This window comes from Lagopus leucura, unplaced genomic scaffold (genome assembly GCF_019238085.1).
Source record: "Lagopus leucura isolate 7727_CA_CO unplaced genomic scaffold, USGS_WTPT01 Super-Scaffold_100266, whole genome shotgun sequence".
NCBI classification, from domain to species: Eukaryota; Metazoa; Chordata; class Aves; order Galliformes; family Phasianidae; genus Lagopus; species Lagopus leucura.
Genome location: NW_024962336.1, coordinates 21,304 through 47,262, shown reverse-complemented (window position 1 = coordinate 47,262; position 25,959 = coordinate 21,304). Strand labels below are relative to the sequence as shown.

The 25,959-nt window shown below is 62.1% G+C and overlaps 3 protein-coding genes across 15 annotated transcripts in view; 2 read left to right on the top strand and 1 right to left on the bottom strand.

Annotated features, from left to right (window-relative positions):
• SPEG (striated muscle enriched protein kinase) overlaps positions 1-15,540 on the top strand; it is a 31,071-nt gene extending 15,531 nt beyond the window's left edge. For 6 of the 11 annotated variants that reach the window (XM_042890612.1, XM_042890611.1, XM_042890609.1 and 3 more), the window contains 32 exons: positions 1,864-2,124; positions 3,025-3,183; positions 3,344-3,533; positions 3,647-3,876; positions 3,990-4,109; positions 4,281-4,385; positions 4,470-4,676; positions 4,779-4,902; positions 4,979-5,151; positions 5,783-5,895; positions 6,102-6,270; positions 6,359-6,452; positions 6,602-6,802; positions 6,924-6,984; positions 7,126-7,203; positions 7,313-7,485; positions 7,568-7,594; positions 7,762-7,914; positions 8,031-8,073; positions 8,168-8,236; positions 8,350-10,528; positions 10,645-10,791; positions 10,867-10,983; positions 11,071-11,238; positions 11,574-11,696; positions 11,848-12,012; positions 12,190-12,802; positions 12,904-13,143; positions 13,214-13,437; positions 13,761-13,836; positions 14,025-14,174; positions 14,318-15,540. In XM_042890612.1, coding sequence (XP_042746546.1) covers positions 1,864-2,124; positions 3,025-3,183; positions 3,344-3,533; positions 3,647-3,876; positions 3,990-4,109; positions 4,281-4,385; positions 4,470-4,676; positions 4,779-4,902; positions 4,979-5,151; positions 5,783-5,895; positions 6,102-6,270; positions 6,359-6,452; positions 6,602-6,802; positions 6,924-6,984; positions 7,126-7,203; positions 7,313-7,485; positions 7,568-7,594; positions 7,762-7,914; positions 8,031-8,073; positions 8,168-8,236; positions 8,350-10,528; positions 10,645-10,791; positions 10,867-10,983; positions 11,071-11,238; positions 11,574-11,696; positions 11,848-12,012; positions 12,190-12,802; positions 12,904-13,143; positions 13,214-13,437; positions 13,761-13,836; positions 14,025-14,174; positions 14,318-14,525 — 7,160 coding nt within the window. In that variant the 3' untranslated portion in view covers positions 14,526-15,540. Of the gene's footprint in view, positions 1-972; positions 1,584-1,863; positions 2,125-3,024; positions 3,184-3,343; positions 3,534-3,646; positions 3,877-3,989; positions 4,110-4,280; positions 4,386-4,469; positions 4,677-4,778; positions 4,903-4,978; positions 5,152-5,782; positions 5,896-6,101; positions 6,271-6,358; positions 6,453-6,601; positions 6,803-6,923; positions 6,985-7,125; positions 7,204-7,312; positions 7,486-7,567; positions 7,595-7,761; positions 7,915-8,030; positions 8,074-8,167; positions 8,237-8,349; positions 10,529-10,644; positions 10,792-10,866; positions 10,984-11,070; positions 11,239-11,573; positions 11,697-11,847; positions 12,013-12,189; positions 12,803-12,903; positions 13,144-13,213; positions 13,438-13,760; positions 13,837-14,024; positions 14,175-14,317 lie in introns of those variants that run through there. The other 5 variants (XM_042890610.1, XM_042890615.1, XM_042890616.1 and 2 more) reach the window with 5 other exon arrangements.
• A 347-nt stretch (positions 15,541-15,887) lies between these two features.
• Positions 15,888-20,049, top strand: GMPPA (GDP-mannose pyrophosphorylase A). 3 transcript variants are annotated; one of them, XM_042890570.1, is made up of 13 exons: positions 15,899-15,973; positions 16,041-16,138; positions 16,213-16,316; positions 16,423-16,615; positions 16,749-16,808; positions 16,886-17,016; positions 17,153-17,167; positions 17,662-17,796; positions 17,972-18,069; positions 18,210-18,256; positions 18,329-18,421; positions 18,502-18,670; positions 18,758-20,049. In XM_042890570.1, exons 1-13 carry the CDS (start codon positions 15,931-15,933, stop codon positions 18,856-18,858), a joined length of 1,287 nt encoding a protein of 428 aa, XP_042746504.1. In that variant the 5' UTR covers positions 15,899-15,930; the 3' UTR covers positions 18,859-20,049. The 3 variants fall into 3 exon arrangements, with proteins under 3 accessions (XP_042746506.1, XP_042746504.1, XP_042746505.1); XM_042890572.1 differs by lacking the exon at positions 16,041-16,138 and having other exon boundaries at positions 15,888-15,973; XM_042890571.1 differs by lacking the exon at positions 17,153-17,167.
• Positions 20,050-20,733: 684 nt separating this feature from the next.
• LOC122190559 (rac GTPase-activating protein 1-like) lies at positions 20,734-24,529 on the bottom strand. The gene is made up of 16 exons (XM_042890600.1): positions 24,387-24,529; positions 24,093-24,295; positions 23,893-24,017; positions 23,740-23,818; positions 23,577-23,630; positions 23,114-23,191; positions 22,906-23,026; positions 22,500-22,660; positions 22,230-22,391; positions 22,046-22,141; positions 21,787-21,979; positions 21,610-21,715; positions 21,391-21,523; positions 21,209-21,311; positions 21,013-21,130; positions 20,734-20,940 (listed from the first exon to the last, which is right to left on the bottom strand). Exons 1-16 carry the CDS (start codon positions 24,478-24,480, stop codon positions 20,889-20,891), a joined length of 1,878 nt encoding a protein of 625 aa, XP_042746534.1. The 5' UTR covers positions 24,481-24,529; the 3' UTR covers positions 20,734-20,888.
• Between the last annotated feature and the right edge of the window lie 1,430 nt (positions 24,530-25,959).

The following is a 25,959-nucleotide window of genomic DNA, read 5'->3' as shown; positions in this document are numbered from 1 at the left end:
CCCTGCATGAGCTGCGTGGGGAAGGGGCTGCTGCAGACCCCTTCTCGGTGGTGCTGCTTCTTGCCCTTCCCTGCTGCAGAGCAGGTGGGCGTGAGCCCAGTGTGGGAAAGGCAGTGTGTGGCGGAGTGGCAGGAAGGGGACACGGAGTGGTCATACTGCTGCAGAAGCTGGCTCCACAGAAGAAGGCAGGCTGCCCCGCTGCCCAATCCAAATGTGCAGCCCCACAATAGTGGGCCCCGCTGCCCAGCTGTGTCAATGTCCCCAGCCTGACCCAGAGGCTGCTGCTCCACCAGCATAGCTTTACCTTAAGTCCCCTTGTCGCCATGCTGGGGCTGGGCGCTGGCCCTGGCTGTGCAGAGGGGGCTCTTGCCCTTAGTGGCCCTGCAGGGGACATGTCCCTCCACCATGCACACAGCTCCTTCCTTCCCTACCTGCAAGCTGTGCCCAGGGGACAGCTCAGAGAGAGCTCTCCCACCTGCTTGCTCCCAGCTCAGAGCAGGTCCCATAGTACCTGGGGCTGGACTACCCCTCCCCAGCTCTGCCGTGGGCTCCAGCATCCTCCTAGGGCCCCTTATATGCGTGGGGAGTGGTGCGGACCAAGGGACTTGCAGGAAGGGGATGAGTGATGCTGCCTTTCTCTTGCCCTTTGCTTTGTGTGCCCTGCTTCCCCCAGCCTTCCCTGCTGACGGCTGCCTGAGTCCCTGAGCTGTCCCAATCCCACCCCAGCCTTCGCTGCACTGCTTCTGTCCTGCCAGGCCCCTGCTCCCGGCGAAGCGTGGTGGCACAGGAGTGGCCATGGGAGCCAGGCACGCACCCAGCGAATGGATGGGTGATGGCTGAGGCACCAGTACCCTTGCCGTGCTCCATGTCTGTGGCACACAGCGTTGCGTGTTGGCATGTGTGTGTGTGCCGGCCCCGTCTCCGCTGCACTAACCCTTCTGCTTGCTGACTGCGGTTTTTGTCTGTACGCAGGGGGAGTACGATAAGGGGGTTCATCTCTCAGAGCCACGGGGGCTCTTAGTTGGACACCTCTTAGGCAGTGGACCTCACCTTGCATTATTACCTTCTGCTCCATTCGCCGCCTCGTCCTGGACGCACTGCGGGGACGCGCGGGCCCTCGACGGCGGGTGTGGGGCATGTGGGGTGGCCGGGCACTGTGTCACCAGGGCCGAGCAGTGGGTGGGGGGTGGTCGGTAGCGCCAGGCATCCCCTCAGCCGGGCTAGGGCGGCTGCCCAATGCTGTCTGGTGTCTTGCTCCATCTGTGTGTCTATGTCTGCGTGTCCTGCTGCTCCTCTCCTCACCGCTCAGGGGAAGGGAGCAGGGAGCTTGGCCCCATGGCTGCTCTGTGCCAGCCAGGGCTGTAGGAAAGGGAACGTGATGCAATGGCTCCCACCTCAGAGTGTGGGGGACAAGGGACTCGGGGACCCCCGTGCTGGGGCCATGACCCTAGGGTCTGCCTAGTTCCAGCCGCAGAAGCAGCGCCGGCTCTGGGTCTCTTCTCCCCAGGGTGGGTGGGCTAGGTGGGATGTGGGCTGCGAGGCCGTGACCCTTTTTGTAGCTCTAATAAAATCTGTTTGGTAAAGCGCTGTGTGGTGTGTTCCTGGCACGGACACTTCCCCTCACCCTCCCCATCGCCTTCCCTCTGCCCCCTACCCCGGCTCAGCTCCGCTTTCCACATCTTGCCCCAACCTCCTCCCCGCTGCACCCCTTTGCCTGCATCCCGCTCCCTGCCCGTTGCACCGGGCCTCTTCCCCGCATGCCCCTGCCCTGCATGGCCCCCTCCTTGCCATCCCCCCATGGTTGCTTTTCAGTTGCTGAGATGCATCTCTCTTTCTCTCTCTTTCTCCCCACTTCCCGGGCAGCTCGGCCCGAGTGCCAGTCCCTGGCTGTGGTGGCTCCCCTGCAGGACGTGGTGGTCGGGGCGGGGGAGCTGGCACTCTTTGAGTGCCTGGTAGCTGGCCCGCCAGACATGGATGTGGACTGGCTGTCACGGGGCCGGCTGCTCCAGCCCGCCCTGCTCAAATGCAAGATGCATTTTGACGGGCGCAAGTGCAAGCTGCTGCTCACCTCCGTGCACGAGGACGACAGCGGCATCTACACCTGCAAGCTCAGCACGGCCAAAGGTAAGCTGTGGGCATGCAGCCCTCAGGGGTATCTCTCGGGATCCAGCCTTGGTGTGATGCTGAGGGGACTGGCACACTTCCATCCCAAAGCATAGCTGAGTGCTGGAGAGGGTGGGGGGTTAGAGAGCTATTTGTGCCCCCAGCAGCTGGTGCTGGACAACTTCATGGGCTCTAGTGCCCCATGGAAGGGCACCAATCAGTGAGCCTGAGCCTAAGCCTGCAGCCCACCCTACTCAACTCCCCTCCAGCAGCCGTGCAGCACCCAGGCACTGGGAGATGTTTGTGTCATGACCGTACCATGCATCAAGAACTGCATGCCTTCCCCGGAGCTGCTTGCAGCACAGCTGTACCCATCCCCAGGCTCCAGATCCTCTGGGCTCCTGTTACTGACATGCCCCTGCTAGCCCAGCACAGGGATGTGGACATTTGGCAAGGAGCCTACCCTCTTCTCCAAAGATGCCACTGGTGGCAGGAACCACTGCACACTGCTAGCTGCCCTGTCCTGTGCCCTCTGCACTTCCCCCTACGCACAACCTATGTCTCTCCTTCGCCACCCAGGGACAAGTGTCTCTGTCCCATTTCCCTCCTAAAGTGGGCAGAGACCCCATCAGTGAGTCCCTGCTACAACCATCCCCACTGCATTGCATTTGCACCCCCAACTGTGACCCCCTGCCCCAGAAGGACAATGCACCCTCCCGCTACACCCGCCAGATGGCATCTCTACTATTTGAAGGGAAGGAGGTGGCACTCAGCCAGCAGAACCCAAGCACTGTGCCTGGATGCCTTGCACGTGCACTCTGAGCCCCACAGCCCCCATGGGGTGACACGCTGTGCCCTGCCCCATGTCTTCAGCTCTGCCTCTGGCCATGAGGGTTTCACCCCACCGTGCTCTCCTTGCAGATGAGCTGACCTGCAGCGCCCGGCTGACGGTGAAGCCCTCCGTGCAGCCACTCTTCACCCGCAAACTGGAGGATGTGGACGTGGTGGAAGGACGGACAGCACGCTTTGACTGCATGGTCAGCGGGACCCCTGCGCCGACAGTCACCTGGAGCCACTTTGGTAACCCCTGTTCCATGGCCTCTATCTTATGTCCCTCATCCCATGGGGTCTGCACTCCTAGGGGAAACCCAGCCTTGGTCTTGGAGCATCCAAGGCAGTGGGCCAGAGACACCAAGGGCTGTTCTGGGGCTGCTTATGCCATATGCATGTCTCCACACAGGCCAGATGGTGCAGGAAGGGGAGAACGTGCGTATCCAGCGGGATGGGGGGCTGCACTCATTGGTCATTGTGCATGTGAGCAGTGAGGATGAGGGGCACTACATGGTGACTGCCAGGAACATCCATGGCCACGTGGAGTGCTCTGCCGAGCTCTATGTGGAGGAGCCACGGCCATCTGCTGCCTCCCAGATGTAAGATGGTGTCCCCCTGCATGGTGCCCATGGGACGTGCCCCAGCTTTGCCAGGCAGCTTTGTGCTGCTGGGGCCGGGCTGGGCGCACTGTGCTGATCACAGGTGCCCACAGCTCCAAACTGGAGAAGATGCCATCCATCCCAGAGGAACCAGAGCAGGCGGAGACCGAGGCGGAGTGCTTCACCATGCCCGACTTCCTGAAGCCACTGCACAATCTGGAGGTGGTGGAGTCCAAGGAGGCGGTGCTGGAATGCCAGGTGGCTGGGATGCCCTATCCATCCATCACCTGGTTTCACAACGGCTCACGCATCGACAGCACTGATGATCGCAAGATGATGCAATGTAGGGTTACCCATTGCTCTCCCCTTGGCTAGAGCCACCTTCTCCTGGGCGCAACACTGCCCAGGAAGGGAGCTCTGCACGACACTGATGGGCTCTTGCATCCATTCCTGCAGATAAGGATGTGCATCGCTTGGTGTTTAGAGCTGTCAGCCACACTCATGCTGGCGTCTATAAAAGTGTCATTGCCAACAAAGTAGGGAAGGCCACATGCTATGCACACCTCTATGTCACAGGTAAGTGGGGTCACCACCGGGGGCCGTTACCCCTGTGCCCCAGATCTGGAACTCAGTGTCCCTGTAACAAGGTGACAGCAGATGGGACCACAGGGTAGTGCAGCTTGTGAGGGAGTTGGTGCTGATGGGGTCTCCCGGAGGCTCACCCCACTCCCCACCTCTCTCATGCAGATGTGGTGCCAACCCCCCCGGATGGGCCTCCCACAGTGGCCTCGGTGACCGGCAGAGCCATCACACTGACATGGAACAAGCCCAAGTGGCTGGACACGGCCATAGGTGAGGGGCTACAGGGGGTGGGCATTGCTGTGACACAGTAATGGGGGCTCTGACCCCATACACACTGAACCTGTCCCCATACAGACCCCAGCTCAGTGACATATGTGGTGCAAATGCAAGTGCTGGGCATGACACAGTGGATGGTGCTGGTGGCTGGCGTGCGGGACACTACCTACACGGTGCACGGGCTCACCAAGGGGGCCCAGTACCTCTTTCGTGTCATTACTGCCACCCCCAAGACCAACAGCAAGCCCTCCCCACTGGTGGGGCCTGTGAAGCTCTTAGATCGAGGTGAGTGCACAGCAGGGTGCTGGGGTAGAGAGGCAGAATGGGTGGCTGCAAGCCCAAGGCTGGGTGTGGGATCTGGAGGAGTGGTGACAAAATGTGTGGCAGGTCCCTACCTGGATGAGGCTCCAGTCATCCTGGATAAGCCTGATGTAGTATACGTGGTGGAGGGCCAACCAGCCTCCATCACCATCACCATCAACCACGTGGAGGCCACTGTCACCTGGAAGAGGTAGGACGCACCCTAGGTGTTCCTTGGGGGCACGCACCCAAGGGTGACGTGCAGAGCTGATGGTGTGTGCCCACAGGGGCGGGCAGGTGCTGGGGGAGCAGGAGGGCATGTGCGAGATGACGATGCCGGATGATGACCAGCACTGCCTGCGGCTGCTGCACGTGGGTCGGGGGGCTGCAGGGCTGCTGGCCTGCGAGGTGAGCAACCACCACGGCACTGCCCGCTGCACCCTCCACCTCCACCTCGCAGGTAGGTGCCCCCGTGCCGGGGGGCTGTGCCCCTCTGCTGTGGGGTTGGTATCCTCCCATAGGGTAGCACTGCCTTCGTGGTGTGCCATGGCTGTGTGCCACAGGGGGCACTGCCCCATTGCATGGCACTGCTCATCCGTGATCCGTACTCATACGCCATGGGAATTCTGTCCTATTGGGTGGTAGTGCCCCATGGGGCTGAAAGCCTGTGAGCTACATGCATGTCTGGTGTCTTATCTGATTTGAGTGGAGGCATCCCACATGCCCCATGACCATGTGCACGGGCTGGCACTGTGCCATGGGTGATGCTACCCCCGTGGGTGGCACTGTGCCATGACCCATGGTGCCCCGTGGCCACGTGCTATGAATATCACTGCTGCATGGTGCCCCTTACCCGTGTATGACATGCACTGCTCCATAGCCAAGAGCCATGAGGAAAGCTCCACAATACCCCACATCTGTGTCATGGCTGGCGCTGCCCCAACAGCACCTCACATCCATCTACATAGGGGAGATGCAGCCCCACTCTGCCCCATGTCCACGTCCACTGAGTAGCACTGCCCATGATGCCCCATTCTCAGTGTGTTGGTGTGACACTGCCCTATGGTGTCCCATGCCCCATCTCTTGGCAGAGGCACCGCGTTTTGAGTCCATCATGGAGGACATCGATGCCCAGGAAGGGGAGACGCCCCGCTTTGCCGTGGTGGTAGAGGGCAAACCGCTGCCGGACATCATGTGGTACAAGGTGGGATGGGACACCAGCACCTTGTCCTGACACACAGCCCACCAGACACACAGCTGCTGCTCCCCTCTCTCTCTGGTTTGGGCTCCTTGTACTGGGGCTTTGGGTTTGTGCTCTCCCCAGATGACACAGTGTGCTGCAGGTGCTGGCATTGGGAGCTGGTGGGGGGATGGCATAGGTCCGTCCCCTGACACCTGCTATACCCCCAGGATGGGGAGCTGCTGGAGGAAAGCAGCCATCTGAGCTTTGTTTATGAGGACAATGAGTGCTCCCTAGTGGTGCTGGGTGCTGCTGAGCCCGACAGTGGGGTATACACCTGCACGGCCAGGAACCTGGCGGGAGAGGTCTCCTGCAAGGCTGAGCTGGTGGTGCGCACAGGTACAGCCAACCAGATCCCCTTGGCCCTGCACTGTGGGTCTGCCCCCAGCCCCTTGCTCAACCCTGACAGCACCTCTCCTTCCTCCAGCCCAGCCTGCAGCCGATGCCACCATGGAGGAAGATGCGCTGCACAAGGCACGACGCCTGACTGACTACTATGATGTGCACGAGGAGATCGGGAGGTACGGGGCCAGGAGATCCTCTGAGGAGAGTCGTCATCCTCCAGCAATGGTCCTGGGGCATTTCCCTGCGGGTATAAGTGCCTACCCCAGCTTCTCAGCGATGGGGAGGTCTTCCCTCCCAACCTCCTCATCCCACTGGCATGTTGCAGGGGGGCTTTCTCCTACCTGCGGAGAGTGACAGAGAAGAGCAGCCACCTGGACTTTGCTGCGAAGTTCGTTCCTGGCAGGACAAAGGCCAAGCAGTCAGCACGCCGGGAGCTGCACATCCTCTCACAGCTCGATCATGAGCGCATCGTATTCTTTCACGATGCCTTTGAGAAGAAGAACGCAGTCATCATGGTGATGGAGCTGTATCCTCCAGGAGCATGGTGTGGGGGCCAGGGGAGGGCTGAGGGGCAAAGTGAGTGCATGGGAGCAAGGTGGGAGGAGGGCACGGGCACAATGTTCTCTGTGCTCCTTGACCGTTCCCAGCTGTGCTGAGGATGAGCTGCTGGACAGGATGGCAAGGAAGCCCTCAGTGTGTGAGTCTGAGGTGGGTGAAGTAGGCAGGGAGACAATTGGTGGCTGGGATACCAGTGTCTGCTCCCTCCCATGGTGCCAAAAGGAGGTGGCGTCTGCCAACCTCATCAGGCCCCCTGCTGCCTGGTGCCACCCCACCTCTGCTCCCTCGCAGGTCCGCTCCTACATGCGGCAGATCCTTGAGGGGATCTGCTACCTTCACCAGCACCAAGTCCTGCACCTGGACATCAAAGTGAGTGCACCCTGGGTCCCTGCAGAGGGGGCATCCCCTGTGCCCCGCTGTGCCTCTCCCCAGTGGGAGCCTCCTGCCAAGCTCCAGCCTGCCCTGCACTCTCCTGTAGCCAGAAAACCTCCTGATGGCAGATTCAAGCAGTGAGCAGGTCCGGATCTGCGACTTTGGCAACGCGCAGGAGCTGACACCCGATGAGCCGCAGTACTGCAAGTATGGCACACCTGAGTTCGTGGGGCCCGAGATTGTCAACCAGAGCCCCGTCTCCATTGTCACTGATGTTTGGTAAGGGCAGCTGGGTAGACCTGGCATCCCCACTGTGCTGAGGGACTGGCACTGTGTGGTGACCCTGCTCTTCTCTCCACAGGCCGGTGGGGGTCATTGCCTACCTGTGGTAAGTGCCTCACTGCATCCCCAAAGAAGAGACCCCTATTCTGTTCCCTTTCCGTGCTCTTCACCTCCCCTCTGGCTGCTCCTGCCCATAGCACTGGGGCAAACCTCAGTCCCCATGACATGTCAAACTGTTTCCTGCATCCCAGTGACAGTGTCCCCTCCTCACAGCCTCACCGGGATTTCCCCCTTCGTGGGTGAGAATGACAAAACGACGCTGATGAACATCCGCAACTACAACGTGGCTTTTGAGGAAAGGATGTTCCAGGGGCTCACTCGGGAGGCCAAGGGCTTCGTCATCAAAGTGCTGGTCAATGACAAGCTGTGAGTGCTGCGGAGCTCATCCCCTTCTGAGGCATGGCCACATGCCCTGTTGGGATGGAGGAGCTGGGTGAGGGGCTGGCAGGATGCAGGCCTCACCTGGCTCTGCTTCTTCACAGGAGACCCAATGCAGAACAGACTCTGGAGCACCCCTGGTTCAAGGTGAGTCCCAGCACAGAGCAGCACCCAGGGGCAGCAGTGTTGCTCAGGGCTTGCTGTAGGGTCTAAATGACTTTGCTGTCCCCTCTCCCTGCAGACACTGGCCAAGGGGAAGGTCATCAGCACTGACCACTTGAAGCTCTTCCTCTCCCGTCGGAAATGGCAGGTGGGGTTAGGAGCTGGGGTGGGAGGAGGGCAATGTGTACCGGTCTGGCTGATGCCATGCATGGTGCTGTGGTGCCTGCCTGGGCCTGACCCAGCCCTGTCCGTGAACTGCAGCGCTCACAGATCAGCTACAAGTGCAACATGGTGCTACGGCCAATCCCGGAGCTGCTGGAGGACACCTCCAACCACCTCTCCATCGCCGTGCCTCGCCACCTCAAGGAGTCTCCAGCCCTCTCGTCCTCCTCAGATTCGGATGACCTGGACGAGCTGCCCTTCATCCCCATGCCGCACCAGGTGGAGTTCTCTGGCTCCCGCATGTCCCTCAACGAGATCCCCACGGATGATGAGATGCCGGGGCCAGCTGAGGGTCTGCGGCAGGAGGTGGCCATGCCAGGGGATGGCTCTGCCATGGAGTGGCAGAGCGAGGCCAAGGGAAAGGCTGTGGTGGCCCTGGGGAAGAGGCCGAGGGCTCCAGGGCCACGGCGGCAGTGTGCAGAGGTGGAGGCACCCAGCTCCTCTGATGAGGAGGACCCCGAGGCCCAGAAGCGGCTCGAGTATCCCCGCAAAGCCATGAGGAAGGGCTCCAGCCTGGACTCCCCAGAGAGCGCCCGCCGGGGTGAGCTGAAGCGGGGCAGCTCAGCCGACAGTGCCCTGCTGAGCCGGCCCCCAGGCCTTGAGGAGGGGGCTGAGGTGGGCCGGGAGCCTCGACGTGCCCTGGCCAAGGCAGCCTCCATGGAGCTGCCACGGCGGCGGGGGGCCGAGGACGAGCACGCCCAGCGCCTGGAGCTGATGCGGCAGCGCCTGCTGCGGGGCGGCACCGCCGATGGCAAGGTCAGCGGCTTGCGGGGTCCGCTCCTGGAAACACTTGGGGTCAGCCCCAACAAGAAGGGGCAGTGGCCGCCCCGCATGGAGCAACTGGCACCCTCAGTGCCGCGGTTGGTGCGGGCAGCGTCCAGTGAGGCAGCCACGCCACACCTGCTGCCCCCGGAGCGCGTCCTGCAGAAGAGCAGCTCCTTCAGCCACGGCGATGCCGAGCCCGTTGTCCGGCACCGCCGCTCCGGAGCACCCCTGGAGATCCCGATGGCCCACACTGAGGTCCAGCGGCTCAAGGAGTCCCCATCGCTCTCGGCGCTCTCCGAGGCACGGCCCCAGATGCCAGAGACCACTGTACCACAGCCCCCTGCGGCCAAGGCTGCCCAGGAGAGGAGATCCAGCACTGAGGAGCGGGCCCAGTCCCAGGCCAGAGCTGCCACCACCACTGTGGGGAAGAAGCTGACGGAGGAAAAGGTGCCCACCAAGGCTGAAGCCACCAGAGCCACAGGGACCCCTGGGGTGGGGGCTGCCAGGCCCAGAGCAGCCACCCCACAGCAGCCTTCGGCTCCTGGTGCTCGCACCCCTAAGATGTCCTCCTACGCGGAGGTGATGCAGGCGATGGGAGCCATGTGGGAGGGGGAGCTGGCCACCAAGGAAGCCCCCCAGCCTGCTGCCCCTGCTGAGCACCCTGCACCGGCACCAGCACCAGAGGAGAAGAAGGAGGTGCAGCCTACCGGCTCCTCCTCCTCCCTCCTCATCCAAGACATTGACTCTGAGGAGGTCTTCGAGGCCAAATTCAAGCGGAGCCGTGAGTCATCCCTCAGCCGTGGGCTGAAGCTCCTCACCCGCTCCCGCTCTGAGGACCGGCACTTGGCCAGCCCCTCGGCCCGCGACGACGGCATTTACCGGCCCACACCAGCCGGAGTGCCCCTGGAGCTGCGCCGGAGCCAGCCCGCCGGCTTGGAGAAGTCCAAGTCGGTGCAGGACCTGCACGAGGTGGAGAAGGACAGCAGCTTCCTCCGCAGGATGTCTGTGCTCCTCAAGCGCACGCCACCCCCAGAGAGGAGGAAGAGCAAAGGGGAGGAAGGAGGCGGTGACACTCCGACCCGCGGGCGCCGCTTCTCCTGGAGCCTGGGCTTGGGCAGCTCCAAGGAGCGCAGGGACTCGGAGAGCCTCAAGTCGGAGCCGGGGGCTGGCGGGGAGTCGCCGGTGGTAGCAGTGCGGCGGAAGATCAGTGCCACTATGGAGCGGGTGTCCTCGCGGCTGCGCAGCCTGTCAGACGAGCGGCCCGAGGACGAGGGGTCGGGGGAGCTGGGTCAGCGGCGGCCCTCCCTGCTGCGCCGCTCCATCTCGGAGGGGGACAGCCTGCGACGGGTGGGCGTCGTGGCGCAGGACCAGGTGGGACCACCCCCGGCACCCGCACCATCTTCCGAATCCCTGCGCTCGGAGGGCAGCACTCGCTCCTCCGCCTCTGCCAAAGGTGAGCTGGGAGCTGGGAGCACCCTGGGGCCGAGCTGCCTCAGCACTGCCATGCAGGTATCCTGGTAAGCCCCCAGGAATCAGTCTTAGCCACCCTCTCCCCCCGTGTCCCCGCAGGTGAGGGGCAGAAGCGGTCACGCTGGGAGCGTTGGGGGCTCTCCCGGATGAAGAAGGAGAAGGTGGCCTCACAGCCCAGCATCCCCTCCAGTGTGCTGCGGGAGGATGGCTCTGCAGCTGGGCGGCAGTATGCACCCAGCGAGTCAGGTAGGCATCACAGGGATATGAAGCACATGGGTCATCCCCTGACACCCCGTCCTCACCATGCCCTCTGCTCTCCAGATTTCCCCCCCATTTTTCACATCAAGCTGAAGGACCAGGTGCTCCTGGAGGGCGATGCCCTGACTCTTTGCTGCCTGCCTGCTGGCTGCCCGACCCCCAGAATTGTCTGGATGAAAGGTGGGGGCTGCTGCTGCCAGGGCTGCCTGAGTGAGCGCGTGCCCAGGGAGCAGCAGAAGCACTGATTTCCTCTGCTCCCCTTTGCAGATAAGCGGTCACTGCAGGCAGACAACGTGCTGAACATAATCTCCTGCAAGGACGGCCGACAGATGCTCACCATCTCCAAGGTCTCCAGGAAGGATGCGGGGCTATATGAGTGTGCAGCCGCCAACACCATGGGCACAGCCATCAGCTCCTGCACGCTGGCTGTGGCACGTAAGAACACACGGGTGGAGGGATCTCAGGGGACAGAGGTGCTGTCCCACAGGGACAGAACAAATACCAGGTGCTGGGGATTGTTTGCTCGGGCTGCTCGGGGCTGGCTCTGGCAGGAGGGATGCATGCTTAGGCACTGCTGCTAACACGGTGAAACAGCCATGGAGCTGGGGACTCTCTAGGGCAGAGCACTGGATCCCTGCTCTGCACATCCCTACTTGGGGCTTCCAAGGCTTTTCAGGCTGCTGCTGCACAGGCATCTCCCTGTGTGTCCGAGCCCACACACCTTTCTGCTGGCCAGGCACCCAGCCTGCCTACTCTGTGTCCCCTGGCAGGGCTTCCCGGGCGGCCAGGCACCCCGGAGATCGCCCAGAAGTACAAGAATACGGTGCTGGTGCTATGGAAGCCCGCAGAGAGCAAAGCCCCCTGCACCTACACGCTGGAGCACAGGCTGGAGGGTACGTGGCCAGTGAAACATGGCCGCCCCCACTCTGCTTGGGGGCACCTTTGGCTGGGCTACAACGCTCCCCCTTGCATGGATGGGTGCTGGAGGCCTGGGAAAGTGGGACAGGGTGCAGCCGGAACCTCATCATGTCTCCGTGCCGGCAGGGGAGCACGAGTGGAAGTTGGTCAGCACTGGCATCACTGACTGCTATTTCAACGTGACAGAGCTGCCCCCTGGCAGCGCAGCCAAGTTCCGGGTCGCCTGCGTCAATAAAGCTGGGCAGGGGCCTTACAGCACCCCATCAGGCAAAGTGCACCTGGAGGCAACGGGTAAGCCAGCTGTTCTCATAGGGCAGTGCCCACTGTGAGCCCCGCGGCATGAGGCTGCAGCAGCACGGTGCTTTGGGGGCTCTTTGCCCAGGAATTTAGACAGTGGGATGCTGTTTGCACCCTGTTCCTGGATACACATACCACAGCTCTGCTCATGGCTCTCCTTCCTCCCTGCAGACTCCCATGCTGCTCCAGCCAAGAACACTGCCATCCCCGTGCCTGACAAGGCAGCTTCCAGCCGGTCGACCCAAACACCACAGGCACAGTTGGAGCCCCCGGCCTCAGGGCTGCCCCCAACCACTCCACCTCGCAAGCACAAGGCAGTGCTGCAGAAGCCTGAGCAGCCACTGCAGCCAGGTGTCCCTGAGGGGGAACAGCCAGACCCCAAGCTCCCACCCAACATCACTGTCTGCGAGCCCCCAGAGCTGGTGTTCACTGCCCCTCAGACTACTGCCATGCCCCACACAGGCACCACTGCTGCTCCCATGGACACATCTGCTCCCACCTTGCCCACGCGGGTGTCCCACCAACCCAGAGCACCCTCTCCATCCAAACCCTCCCCTGCTCCCTCGGCGTCCACCACCCCCAACACTGCACCCACCAGGAAAATGCCCCCCTACATGGTCACGTCCTTCGTGTCTATGCCCCCTGCCTCACCCCCAGCCCGGGAGGTGCCTGCCTCTACTCTATCCTCCAAGGAACCCTCAGGTGACAGCAGGGCCCCGGACGGCACGGCACTGCGGCAGGGTGTCCCCCAGAAGCCATACACTTTCCTGGATGAGAAAGCGAGGTGAGGGCGTGCGGGCCGGAGGGGGGGGGGGGGGGAGGTGCTGTGCCAGGGTTCTCCTGGAGCATCCTGCACAGGGGGCTGAACATGACACTGTGCCTCAGGGGTCGCTTTGGGGTAATTCGGCTCTGCAAAGAGAATGCCACAGGAAAGCTCTTCATAGCCAAGATTGTGCCCTATGAGGCAGAGAGGAAGCAGAGCGTGCTGCAGGAGTACGAGATCCTGAAGGCACTGCACCACGAGCGGATCATGGCCCTACATGAGGCGTACATCACCCCTCGCTACCTGGTGCTCATCTGTGAGAACTGTGCTGGCAAGGAGATCCTCTACAGCATCGTGGACAGGTCCAGGGGGTGAGGGTGGCAGGGTTTGGGGGTCCAGTGTGGGAACCCTGCTCATGTCCCCTATCCCCAGGTTTCGCTACTCAGAGGACGATGTGGTGAGCTATGTCCTGCAGCTGCTGCAGGGCCTTGAGTACCTGCATGGCCGCCGCATTGTGCACCTTGACATCAAGCCTGACAACGTTGTGGTCTCGGGCACAAACGCTCTCAAGATCATTGATTTTGGCAGCGCCCAGACCTACAACCCCCTGGTGTTGCGGCAGCTGGGGCGACGTGTGGGCACACTGGAGTACATGTGTGAGTGGGGCATGCTGTGCCCATGCATGGAGCCTGGGGAGCTAAGAGGTGCCTGGCGAAGCTGAGTAGTGGTTGGGATGCTGGGGGTATCTAGAGGGGACTGTTAGAGCTGTTGGGCTCAGTGGGAGCATTTGGGTGTCTGTGGGGCAGTTGGGGTACCTGATGCTGGGTTGCGTTGGGGTGTCAGCAAGGGGTGCTGGGAGGGAAAAAAGGTGGGGTGTTGGTGGTGCTGTGTTGGCTGTGGGTGTTGGGGGTGCTGTACTTACTACGGGTGCTGGGTTTGGCTGCTGTGCATATGACAGGGCTGCTCACTCTGTCTGCAGCGCCAGAAGTGGTGAAAGGCGACCCGGTGGGCTCCGCTGCAGATGTTTGGGGTGTTGGCGTCCTCACCTACATCATGTAAGAGAAGGGGACTTGGGGGTGAGCATCTGAGATGCAGGCCCCCCACCAAGGGCCACCAAGCTAGGGGGGGATGCTGTAGCCCTACAGACTGTTCTCAGCTGGATGTCTGTCCCACATGGGGATTGGGTGGGTGCTCGGTGTCCTCTCACCACTGTGCCCAGCCCGTGCCACTTCTTCCCTCCCAGGTTGAGTGGGCGGTCACCATTCTTTGAACTGGACCCCATTGAGACAGAGAACCGCATCCTGGCAGGGCGCTTTGATGCCTTCAAGCTGTACCCCAATGTCTCACAGAGCGCTGCCCTCTTCATCCGCAAGGTCCTCACCGTCCACCCCTGGTGAGTGCCTCCTGAGCCCCACCCCTGCTTAGGAAGACCCAGGGGGACACTCAGGGGGTCTTGGAGGGAGGTGCTGGTGTTTGGCTTGGGGACGGTGTGGAGGTGGTGGGCACCCTGTGGTCTCTGACACTGAACTGCCACAGGAGCCGCCCCACGGTGAAGGACTGCTTCGCCAACACCTGGCTCCAGGATGCCTACCTGATGAAGCTGCGCCGCCAGACTCTCACCTTCACCACCAATCGCCTCAAGGAGTTCCTGGTGGAGCACCAGCGGCGTCGTGGTGAGGCTGTCACCAAGCACAAGGTCTTACTCCGCTCCTACCAGGGTGGCCAGCCACCAGGGCTGCAGTAGCCGTGAGGGGTGAGGAGCCAGAGGAACATTCCAGGGGCCGCGGGACAGGGCGGCCGAGGAGCCAGGATGAGCCCACGGACCCCACCTGCCAGGGATGCCGGCAGGGCAGGACAGGGACAGAGATGAGTGGCGTCTTTCAGTGGAGTCGAAGAAGAGTTTCCAGAAAATGGTGCCCCAGCTGGGGTCAGATGGCAATGCTGGAATGGATGGAGAATGTGGCAGAGGGTTGGGGGAAGAATGTGATGGGGACAGAATGGAGATGGAGGTCTGGAAGATCTGCCAGCATGCCGGCCAACCTAGGCCACGTGGTCAGTGGGGGACTGGCCCAAAGATGTGGCTGCCCCTGCAGCATCCAGCCCAGCCACGTGCCTTACCCGCAGCCCGTGGCTCCCACTGTCATGACATGGGGGGACAAGGGGCGGCCTCATCCCCTAACACAGACTGGGGATGCCCACGGTCAGCGTGCTTTGCACGGGAGTGCTGAAGACAGAGGCTGCTCCGCTGGGCTGCGCAGAGGGGCCAGCCGGCAGCACTGGCCTGCTTCTGCTCCAGAGGGCTGCAGGCCGGGCCCCACACCGGTGCCTTCCTTGGGCTACACATGTTCTGCACCTGCTCAGGCCCACACTGCTCTTGCTTCTGGGGGCACTGGGAGCAGGAAGAGATGCTTGCAGCCGCCCGTATCCAAAACGCTCCATGCAGCCCCTCCCGCCCCACGTGCAACCCCACATGTGCCTTGCTGAACCACACGCCCCACCCACGCACACGCCCTTGCACACACACGCTGCCCTGCGGGGTGCCCTACGCTGCGCGGACCCCATCGCCTCCCCTGGGTGCCCCCGGCTGGGGCAGCACGGGGCAACTGCACTGCAGCGACTGGACTTTATTTATGGACAGCGGGGAGAAGTTCTGCCCCTGCTCTGTGCCCCCACCTCTCTGCCAGGCCCCGGAGGCGCTGCTGTCCCTGCGGGCTGAAGCGAGTGCCGTGCCAGAGCAGCAATAAAGGCCCTGAGCAGCCCGAGTCTGTCCGCGTGCCTCTGTGGGAGGGGTAGCGTGGCTACGGGGTGGCGACAGCCTGAGGGAGAGCCTGGAGGGGACTCAGCTCAGGGGTCGACTGAAGGCTGGGAGGAGCAGCGGCTCGGGGCGGGCCGTGCACGCACACAGCACGTTTCCGCAGCCCGCACCACCAGGCCTCGCTCACGCCCCGCACCGCAACGGCCCCACGCGCATGCGCACGGCCACGCCCTAAACGCGTGAGCGGCTGCTCTAGCAGCGCTACGGCGCCCCCTGGCGGGAGGCGGGCGCATCGCCGGGGTGCGGGGCGGTGCCGGCGGTGACGCGACGGCGTCGGCGGAGCGCGCTGATGTGTCCCGGAAGTGTCGCGCCAGGCCGGGGCAGCCGTGCCGTCATGCCGCTGAAGGCCGTGATCCTCATCGGGGGCCCGCAGAAGGGTAAGTGGCCGGGCTCCGCGGGGCGGCCGACCCGCGCCCGGCCCCGCCGACCCGCTGTGCACCGCAGGCACCCGCTTCCGGCCGCTCTCCTTCGAGGTGCCCAAGCCGCTGTTCCCCGTGGCCGGCGTGCCCATGGTGCAGCACCACATCGAGGCGTGCGCCAAGGTACGCGGGGGCCGGGCTGAGCCGGGCCGGGCCGGGCGCCGTGCAGGAGCTGCCCTCCCACTGTGCCCCCGCAGGTGCCCGGCCTGAAGGAGATACTGTTGATGGGCTTCTACCAGCCCCACGAAGCCCTCAGCCGCTTCCTGGCGGCGGCCCAGCAGGAATTCAAGATTCCCATCAGGTGGGTGCTCTGCCGGGTGCCCCCCTTGGCCCTGCCTTCCCTTCTCACCCACCCCAGAGCGCTTGTCGCAAAGCACGTCTATCTCTGAGCCCTCCCTCCCTCATAGGTACCTGCAGGAGTACGCGGCTCTGGGCACGGCTGGGGGCATCTACCACTTCCGTGACCAGATCCTGGCAGGTGGTGCTGATGCATTCTTTGTTCTCAACGCGGACGTGTGCTCCGAGTTCCCCTTGCAGGAGATGCTGGACTTCCGACAACAGCACGGGGACACGGACAGCTTTGTCATCCTGGGCACCACGGTGCGTGGCAGGGACAGGGAGTGGTGCAGCTGTGGCATGGGCTTGGCTGGAAGCTGTTGGATGAGCCCTAGGCTGTGAGCTCTGCTTTCACCCACCTGCTGCTCCCCTGACACTGACACACCCCGCTCTGCAGGCCAACAGGACGCAGGCTCTGAATTATGGCTGCATCGTGGCCAACGCGGACACGCAGGAGGTAGAGGAAGACAAAGAGTGAACAGTAGACGTGGCGCTGGGGCTCTGCCGTGGCCCTCACATCTCTCCTTCACTCAGGTCCAGCACTACGTTGAGAAGCCCAGCACGTTTGTCAGTGAGATCATCAACTGTGGCATCTACCTTTTCACACCAGCCATCTTCCAGCACATTGGCGAGGTCTTCCAAAGGAACCAGCAGGAGCTAGCACTGTGAGAGCCCCTTTCTGCCCCGTGTCTCTCCTACCCCACTGCTCCCCAGGCCTGCAGCAGCACACTCATCCTCCATTCTTTCTCTATCTTCTTTCCTCCTTTGCCATCACTCACTTGTTTCCTGGTCCTGCACCAGCTGTCCTTACCTTGGGTAAGTCAGTCCTTCTGTGTCTGTGATGGCTGCTCTGTGCTGGATTGTGCCTGGTGGTAATGCATGCTTTCCTCCCTGCTACAGCCCTGCAAGGCTGTCCTGTGCATCTCTTCCCGATGCCCTTTCCGTTCCTCTCCTCCCATCCCATTCTCATACAGCTCTGGACAAGGGGCTTTTCAACTGGGAGCGCTCTGCTTCCCCTTTCAGCTCTCTGCACAGCAGCCTGTCACTTTTGCCACCACCCAGCATCAATCCCGCTGTGCAGGGCTCTGGGCTAGGGGACAGGATCTGTCACAACCTGGGTTGGGTGGAGCTCTTGCACCATCCACTTCTGGCACAGAACTTATTCCAGCTGGCAGAGTAACTGCAGGCTTGGCAGAGGTGGCCCTGTCTCTGGGGAGAAGTGCACATCTAGGAAGGAGCCCCCCAGTTTTGGAGAGGGTCTGCCAGGGTCCCCTGCTGGGGCAGGGATCTAAGAGACCTTTTGCTTGCAGAGAGGAGAACTCCAATGGCTGGCAGCGTGCCGAAGTGATCCGGCTGGAGCAGGATGTGTTCACAGCCCTGGCTGGGAGCGGTAAACTCTACGTCTACAAAACTGATGGCTTCTGGAGCCAGATCAAATCAGCTGGGTAAGGGCTTTGGCTGGTGCAGCAGGAGCTCTGAGTAAGTTATGCCAGATGTGGGAGAGGCAGATGCCCAGACAGAGCCTGGTGGGTGGATAGGATGGCAGGTAGTGAATTCAGACTCTCCTCTGTCCTGAAGGCAACAGAGAGACAATAAGAGTCTTCTATTTTTCCTCCCCAGCTCTGCAATCTATGCCAGTCGCCTCTACCTGAACCAGTACAGCCAAAGCCACCCAGAGAGGCTGGCCCAAAACAAACCTGGAGGCCCCATCATCCGAGGTACTTCACTGACATCTCCCCAGAGCCTGGGAGCTGCCTTGGGTAGCCAGGGTCCACAGACAGCTTTTCCCGTGCTCTCAGAGCCAGGTGCTGCTTGGGCTCTGGTCTGCTTCCCTTCACATAGCTGCCTTGTGTTGCAGGGAATGTGTACATCCACCCTACAGCTTCTGTTGACAGCACAGCAGTGGTGAGTGCAGGAAGACTGCGGGGTTGAGGACACCACTGTCCATGACCTTACCCCCATCCTCTGTCTTCACAGCTAGGCCCCAATGTCTCCATTGGGGAAGGAGTGACGGTGGGAGCTGGTGTGCGCATACGCGAGTCCATCATCCTGCATGGGGCCTCACTGCACGTAAGCAGGGTTTGCTCTTGGGCAGGGGTAGTCTCCTCTTCAGCCCCCTGCTGCACCACTCATCCACCACTGTACTCCAGGACCACACCTGTGTCCTCAATACCATCGTGGGCTGGGACAGCACCATTGGGCGCTGGGCCCGGGTTGAAGGGACACCCAGTGACCCCAACCCCAACGATCCCTATGCCAAAATTGACAGCGAGACACTCTTCCGTGACGGCCGCCTCACGCCTTCCATCACAATCCTGGGTGAGTACATCCCAGCCCTACACCAGGTCCTACAGCGTGAGTCAGGGTCCTCTTCCTCTTTTTAAACCCCTCACGCTCTCCCTGTAGGCTGCAGTGTCACCATCCCTGCTGAGGTTGTTATTCTCAATTCCATCGTCCTTCCTCACAAGGAGCTGAGCCGCAGCTACAAGAACCAGATCATCCTGTGAGTCAGCTGCTTGCTGGAGTGGGATGGCCTCTGCCAGCCCCCAGATAGGGCTTCACCTCCTGGGGACTCCCAGCACTCCAGAGAGCCAGGTGTGGGAGCCTTGCAAGTGCCTGAAGCCAGCTCCAGATAGACATTAAAGCTGGTGAGCCATCAGTCTCGCGTGCTGCTTCTCTTGCAGCCCAGGGTGAGGCTTTGGGCCTACACAGGGCCCTTGGCTCCAGGCCAGCTGCTGGCTGAGCAGATCACCTGCTCCCTGCGGCATCTTAGGTCCTGAACTCTGGGTACTGCCATAGGAAAGGGCACTACCAGCATGGCCTTGCCCTGGAAAACTTGCTAAACTTACTCCTGCCCCAGCTCTTCAACAGCTGCTCTTTCCAACTCCTCATAAGGTGTTGGCCCATCTCAGGGGAGCTTTGAATTGCCTGTTCTGCCCAGACACCCCACCCAGCATGAGCCTGGTGGGAGGATTCAGCAGCGTGATTGCAAGAGCCTGAGCTGGACTTCTGCCTACCGTGGGGCAATGCCAGCAGCATTGGGCTGGTCTAACAGCACTGGATGGGACAGCGAGCTCTGTCACATCACTGCTGTCCCTGGAGGTAGCTGTGGAAGTACCCACTCCCATAGAAGCACCTTCATACAAAGGCTCGGTGTGAGGCAGAGCTGGCAGCCTGTGCTCTCGTCAGGCTGTAACTTGCACAGGTTACAATAGGGCAATGGCTCCCTGCCTTCCTGAGGGCCAACACAGGGGCCTCACTGCATGCCTGCCCTCGCACCAGTGATGGCCACAGGGCACAGGAGCAATCATCTCACTTGCGTGCAGGGGTAGAGAGATTTACCGCCTTGCTGCAGCTTGTAAAACCTGTTTTTATTGAAGGCAGCTCACTGCTGATCCTGGCACACGGTAGAAACCAGTGCTGCCCTTTATCCACTTATCTCCCTGCCTTCCCTCCATGTCATGCAGCTCTGCGCTAAAGCCCTGTGTGCTGCCGAGGGCGCATCACGCCTCACTTCCCACCAGGCACTGCATTAGGGATTCTCCATCCATCCCATACCACCCCAGCTGGATGGATTTGCAGCAAATCCTTGCTCCCAGCCTTGTGCATTCCTTTGCCAGTTCTGCTGTGGTCCTTGGTGAAGATTAGCTGTTCCCTCTGACTTTAAGCACATTAAACTCTTTCAGTTTTGCCTCTGCCTTGGATGTGCTAATTTTCTTGCCCTCTGGTGAACACCCCTGCATTGAGGGGAGCTGAGCCAAAGTACTTGCTCACTTCTGAATATTCTTCCTCTGTCCCATACCTGCCCTGGGTTGTATGGACAAAGGTTTCTCAGCTGCTGGACATGGCTCTGGCAATTTTTTCCCCCTGTTGTGCAAGGCCCCTTTTCCCTCAGTAACCCCCTTACTGCCTGTTCCTTATGCTACATAATAGGTGTCAGGTAGGGGGGAAACAAGCCCTGCCTGGGCCATTGCCCATCCACCCACTCTGCTGCAAGCAGAGCCTTGCACACCTCTGCTGCATATTGCAGCTCTTCTGAAGGCGAGGAAGGAGTTAAAAGGGGCCCTGAGTTAAAAGGAAAGGAAGTCTTGGGGCTGTTCTGCCCTTAGCAGCAGCTCTGATTACTGGAGGCCATCAGCATCTGGGCTGACAAGGGGCCCACAGTAGAGGGGCTGCAGGGGGCCCTGCCTTTCCCTCCCTGCCCATGAGTGATGGCAGCTGTCTTGCCCCTGTAGAAACAAGATGCCGGGGACTGCTGTGCACAGTGCTTTCAGCACAGCTCTTGCCCACTGAGCCCTCAGCCCAGCCCAGTCCTGTCCATATACCCTGGAGCTCTCCTGCTGCAGATGCCACTCACACTCAAGCCAGTTTTGCTGCAAACATTTAATACAAACCAACCACCAAGTCCCACGCGGGGCATCATCCCTGTACCACCCAAAGCTACAGGGAAGCTGAGCACCACAGGCTCACGCTGCTCCCTCCTCTTTCTCTTCCTCCTCGCTACTCCGGCACCAGTTCCATCCCTAGGGAGCCACAGCTACACTGGAGAGGGGAAGAACCGCCCCACCTTCCCAGGGGCTGCCCTCTGCCTGCGGGGGAACACAGGAGATGAGTCAGGATGCGAGGCGGGCACCCCCCAACCCCCCTCCAGCAGCACTTACGGTGCCTGGGTGGCTGTGCCCACGCAGCTCCGCAGGGCACCAGGCAGGCAGCACATCCTGGTGGGGCTCAGCTGTCCCATATGTGGCTCTGGGGCAGTGATGGGGCAGAACAGCGGCTCTGGAGGACACAGGGTGGTTTAGGGGCAAGGAGTCACACCCTGGCTCTGCTGCGGCTACGGGTGTCCCACACACTCACCGTGTTTGCTGCTTGGATCTGGCGTTGGCACTGGGTTCTCTTGTTCTGTCCCCACAAAGCCCCTCCAGAAGTCAGATGGCAGTGCCAGGAGCCGAGCCACCACCTGCACAGAGGGAGGAATAGATGCTGGAGGAGGGGCAGGCAGCACCTGTGGCAGCACCAGCAGCCTGTGCTCCACTCACCTTGCACTGCCGTGGTGTGTCCTCCATGATTGCAAGTGGTGTGGGGTTGGCGGAGCCGTGCCCCACCAGCGTGGGGCCGAAGACACGGGACAGGTTGAGGACATCCATCTTGCACTCGGGGCTGCGTGACACCCTGCGAGGGGACAGGGTGGGCACATGGCTTGGCTGTAGGGTGCCCACCTCTACATGTGGGGAGGGCTGGAGTCCTGCAGCCCTCACCTGAGCAGGTGCAGCATGAGGAAGGCCAGCGTGTCCCTGTTGGCGGCAGGCAGCTTGCCCACCACGTGCCGCAGGGCCGTGCCGCAGGCAGCCTCGTCGGGGATGTCTGCGGAGGCGCTGGGTATTACGGGAGCGGAGCGGCCCCCGCCCCATCCGAATCCCCACAGCCCCGCTCACCGGCAGCCCGCAGGAAGGCCGGGTGCAGACCGAAAGTGACCAGCGGCTCCTTGAGGCTCCGCAGGAAGTCCTTGAGCACGCCGCACACCACGTGGATGTCGGCCACGCCGCTTGGTGTCTCCCCGCCATGCAGCAGCCGCCGCTTCCACTCTCGCACCAGCGGCTCCGCGCCCGGCACCCGGTACAGCCCAGCCTGCGGGGTCCGAGCGGCTCAGCCTGCGGGGAGCACGGCCTCACCCCACACCACCACGTCCCCTACCTCAGCCAGGCCCCGCGTCTCCACCTCGGTAACGCACTGCACCACCAGCGCTGGGACCAGCGGGGCGGTCCGGGGGGCGAAGTCGGCCAGCACACCCTGGAGAGGGGGGCAACGAGAAGGGAGGGCAGCGCTTGGCCCGCTCAGCACCCAGCCCTGGTGCCCGGGGACGCGGCCACCCGCTCACCTCGCGGGGCCGGGGCTGTGGGCGAGGCCGGGCGGTGCACGGCCCGGGGCAGCGCTCCCGGCACTTGGGATGCAGCAGCAGCTGGCACTGGCGGCATTTGAGCGCAGCCCTCCCGAAGCGCAGGCGGGAGCTACAGGCACCGCAGGGCTCCGGGCGGATGACCTGGGGTGGGGAGACGGGGTGAGGGCCCAGCACCACTCTGGCCGTTGCTGGCTCCCCTCAGCATAGGGTCCAATGAAAGGAGAGGGTGCTCGCACCCTCGGCCCGCACCATTTTGGAGGAGAAGTGGTGCTGGGGGGACGGGAAGTCAGGTGGAGGGGAGTGAGGGGGGCCCGGCGCCGGCTGCCCCACAGAGCCACCCTCAGCCTGGCTCTCCTGCACCAATGCACGGCCGCCCCGATCCTCGCTGGTGCCCCACACTGTGGTCAGCTCTGCAAAGAGAAGGAGCAGTGCAGGGTTCCCCAAAGCCAAGGGATGTGGGAGGCTCCCCGCTTCCTGGGAATCCATCAGCCCCCCCAGTGGGGATGGAGGCATATGGCACATCCAGAGGACCTTAGTGCCACACAACCATCTCCAGCTGATCTCCCCTGCAATGGAAGTACCCCAGTTCCAGTCTCACTTCCCCCACATAAGCATACTGTTTGCACCCAAGCCCTCGCTTCCCCCCCACCGTGACCTGCATGGGTGGAGATGCGGTGACCCTGGCGCGAGCAGCGGCGTGGCACTAGCACAGGAGGCGGGGGGCTGCGGGCAGACTCCAGGACTTCAGCAGGACGGGGTGCAGGGGGGATGCTCTCCTGTGAAGCAGAGACAGTGAGGTGATGTCTGGCTGCAGCCCCACAGACTGCTCAGCCAGCTGCCCAGCCCAGGGGATCTCCACTCACAGTGCTGGAGGGTGCCACAGAAGAACGGTGCCGCTTCGCCACAACCACAGGGCCAACCTGAGGGGCCAGGGACAGGCGCTGGAGACAGAACAGAAGGATTGATGAAGAGGAGAACCTCTCCCTGACTGCCCACCAAGCACCCAGATGCAATGGTTTCAGCCCCCAAAAATGTGGCTGCATCCAGACCCCACAGCAGCCACATAGGAACCCAGACCTAGGGAGCAGGAGCCCAGGCCAGGGCTGCAATGCAGAGCAGCACGCAGGATGCCCACACGTGGGGATGAATTATTAAGGAGCCCAGCTGGGCCACAGCACAGGGTAATGGAGTTTCTATTGATTGCAGAGGTTTGCTGAGAGACGGCGCTCCCAGCACAGCCAGCATACATTAACCCCCTGCCAGGTTCCTCACAGCCCTCTGTGCAGGGATGGAAGGATATCATGCCCCAGCATCCCTCCTACATACCTGTCTCTCCTGGGCCTTGCGCTTCAGGGCCCGCACCACCATCACATCAACATCCTGAAAGACAGCAGAGGTGCTGGCATTTGCCAGGCCAACAGCACCCCAGCACCTGAGCTCTGCCCATCACCATGGGCAGTTCCTGAAGTTCCCCCAGGTCACTCCTCACCACATCATCCTCAGTGCGGTCATAGCTGATGTCTGAGTGGGACAGGAGGGACTGGCACGACTCATCCACAGCAGATGACCTGTGGAAAGAGTTTGGTGTCAGCACAACTGGGGTACCCCCAACCCTGCCCAGTGCCCCCACAGCCCTGCTCACCTCCTGCCTGCTGCCAGGGCTGTCCCCAGACGCCATCCAGACAGGGCGCTGAGAACAGAGAACTGCTCTTCACTGCCCCACGGCTCCTGCATCAGCAGCTCAAGGACCAGCTGCAGCCTGCGCTCCTGTGACCAAATGGGGTGGCATGAGGCAAGCACTCCCAGCATCCCTGCTATGTGCCAGCTGTCAGCCCAGCAGACCTGTTTCTCCAGCTCAGCCTCTGCAAGGTGCCGCTTCTTCATCTCCACCTCCACCTGGTTGCGGGCATGCTTCAGCTTCACCTCCAGTGCCATCCGCTCAGCCTCAGCACGGGCCAGCTGCTCGTGGGCACGCTGCCTGTCCTTCTCCAGCCAGCAGCACCGCTGGCGTGTCGCCTCAAAGCTGCGTACAACGCGGATGAAGTCTGCAGGTAACAGCAGTGGGTGGCAAACCGAGCTGGAGGCCGCCCTCAGAGCCCTCCACGAGCTCCACACAAAGATGTCTCACACACCGACCTTCCTCCAGGCGGCCGTCCAGCTCCAGCAGCTGCCGTGCCCGCTCCAGCTGGGCCAGTTGGGCCAGCAGGCGACCGCAGCGCCGCCGCAGCATCCTGCCCCGATGGGCGGATGGACGGTTCGGATAGACGGGACGCACCGCACACCCCCTACCCGCCTCCGCCGCTGCAATCGTGCTCCGCCCCACGGCGCCGGGCAGCGCAGGCTCCGAGGGGCAAGGGGCCCTCTCTGCCGGCCTATGTGGGCCGGGGGCCGGGGTGGAGCCCGGCCCGACCCCGCCTCCCGCAGCCCCGACGGCTCCCGGCGCGGGGCCCGCGGCTCCCACGGCTTCGGGGCTCCCGGCGGGGCTCCCGGCGGGGCTGTGTCCTGCAGATGGAGCCACCTCCCTGCCGCAAAGCTCGGTTGCTGCCCGGGCCCGCTGGGATGCTGTACCCCACAGGACCCCCGCCCTGCGCGCCCTCCCTGTCAAAGTTCCCAGTCCGTCTGTCTCTGAGCTCCCGCAGGGGCTCTGAGCGGGTTGATGGGGCCTTTGCTGAATGGCAGCCACCCCTCCTTGATGCCTGTCCCGACCTGCTGCAGATGCCGGGAATAGCAGTGGGGTTGGCGGCAGGGCTGGGCGTGCAGGGGGGCCCCATGCAAACGCACACACACATACACACTGGCTGGGTCTCACCTGCCCTCACACCTCCCCGGATACCTCTTTGCACCCCTAGCACCCCAGTGCCTCCAGGCACTGAAAAGGGAGGGGGGGGGGGGGGGACAGAGCAGGTAGCACCCCACATCGCAGGATGACTTAGAAACACAAAGAGGCACCAGCATGGGCTCATTATGTAGGGTCCAAATGTGCAGGGCTTAGAGCAGAGCCTTGGGAGCAGGTGGCGTGGGGTGGGGTCCCCCCATGAGCACAGAGCTGTGCCAGGGCAGCACCAACACTGCCACAGTGGGTGCTGAGCTGGCAGGTGGGGAGCAGAGAGTGCTTCTCCAAGGATCTCCTTCCTCCCAAGGTTGAATATGAGTCAGGGTTTGGAGCGACTTTAATTACTGCCAGATCGATAGGCTCAGCGTGGCCGAGCAAAATCCAATTGTGGCCCCAGGAGCCTCTCTGCTCAGCCTAGCAGGGGACAGAGGGGTGTTTGTCCCCTTGGGGTAGCTTTGCCTCAGCCAACACATCCCCTGGGGCTAGGCGGCAGGCTGGGAAGCCTCCAGTTTGACACACTGGGGAGCTGGGACCTCCACTGCTAAGCCTCTTCCTCACCCACGTGCCACGGCCTAATGCATGGAACAGCAGGAACAGCCCCGAGGACACCCAAGGCCAATTACAAGGGACACAGCAGTGAGACCTTCTGATGCTCATGGCTGAGCAGGGTGCACCCACCACCCACCCCTACCGGCTCTGCGGTTTGGCCAGGCACTGCATAAATAGCTGTTTGTGCCTCCGCTCGGCCCCTGCGTGGAAAATAATATCGGCTGATGGAACATAATGCCCTGCTTCACATGTTCAATTTTATCATTTTCCGAGGCAGGCAATCTTCGTTTAAAGCTGAATGGGCTGGGGAATGTTAATGAAGTGCCG

What these genes read in the sequence shown, in the direction of transcription:
- LOC122190559 (XM_042890600.1), bottom strand. Translation starts at nt 24,480, where the DNA reads ATGCTGCGGCGGCGCTGCGGTCGCCTGCTGGCCCAACTGGCCCAGCTG. An exon ending in CACAGCCCCGGCCCCGCGAG is followed by an intron (nt 22,142 to 22,229) that starts GTGAGCGGGTGG and finishes CCCCCTCTCCAG; the next exon opens with GGTGTGCTGGCCGACTTCGC. An exon ending in GGCCTTCCTGCGGGCTGCCG is followed by an intron (nt 21,716 to 21,786) that starts GTGAGCGGGGCT and finishes GCGCCTCCGCAG; the next exon opens with ACATCCCCGACGAGGCTGCC.
- GMPPA (XM_042890570.1), top strand. Translation starts at nt 15,931, where the DNA reads ATGCCGCTGAAGGCCGTGATCCTCATCGGGGGCCCGCAGAAGG. An exon ending in CCAACGCGGACACGCAGGAG is followed by an intron (nt 16,809 to 16,885) that starts GTAGAGGAAGAC and finishes TCCTTCACTCAG; the next exon opens with GTCCAGCACTACGTTGAGAA. An exon ending in AGCCAGATCAAATCAGCTGG is followed by an intron (nt 17,797 to 17,971) that starts GTAAGGGCTTTG and finishes TTTCCTCCCCAG; the next exon opens with CTCTGCAATCTATGCCAGTC.